The 494-nt window shown below is 64.8% G+C and overlaps 1 protein-coding gene across 1 annotated transcript in view; it reads right to left on the bottom strand.

Annotated features, from left to right (window-relative positions):
* LOC103803786 (adenine phosphoribosyltransferase 1-like) overlaps positions 1–360 on the bottom strand; it is a gene marked incomplete at its 3' end in the record, with an annotated part of 767 nt that extends 407 nt beyond the window's left edge. Inside the window, exons 1-2 of the mRNA XM_009076364.1 lie at positions 238–360; positions 2–76 (exon numbers count right to left, since the gene is read on the bottom strand). Coding sequence (XP_009074612.1) covers positions 2–76; positions 238–360 — 198 coding nt within the window. The remainder of the gene's footprint in view (position 1; positions 77–237) is intronic.
* Positions 361–494: the final 134 nt, after the last annotated feature.

The raw sequence follows: 494 nt of genomic DNA, 5'->3' as shown, positions 1-494 counted from the left end.
CATCAATGCCAGCCACCATGTCGATGGGATCTCCCTGGAAGGGCTGCAGCAGGTCAGCCAGGCAGTCCTGCAAGCCCTGTGGGGAGATTAGAGGTGCTGGGTGCCTGCAGCCCACTATGGGCACCCACAGCCCTAGTGCCAGTGCCCATGGGCACAGCTGGGTGCTCTGGCAGCCCTGCAGAGATGCAGCCCACCCTGGCACCCCCATGGGTGCCATCTGCCCCGGGCACTGGGTACTTGCGGATGGCAGTAGAGCCGGGAGGGGTCCAGCCAGGCGTAGTTGGGACCTTTGACGTTGGGGGCCATCAGTGCCAAGTACCAGCCCTTCTCCCGGGTGGCAGGGACATGGCACAGGTCCATACGTGGGAACTGCTGGCACTGTTAGCACTAAGCATGCAACAGGAGTGAGACCCCCCCACGTACAGTCCCCGCAGGGCTCCCCATGGCTCAGTGCCCACACCCACACCCACACCTGGGCACCACAGGGGCCCCGT

This window comes from Acanthisitta chloris, unplaced genomic scaffold (assembly GCF_000695815.1).
Source record: "Acanthisitta chloris isolate BGI_N310 unplaced genomic scaffold, ASM69581v1 scaffold33966, whole genome shotgun sequence".
Classification (NCBI taxonomy): domain Eukaryota; kingdom Metazoa; phylum Chordata; class Aves; order Passeriformes; family Acanthisittidae; genus Acanthisitta; species Acanthisitta chloris.
This window is presented reverse-complemented; position numbering and strand designations above follow the sequence as displayed.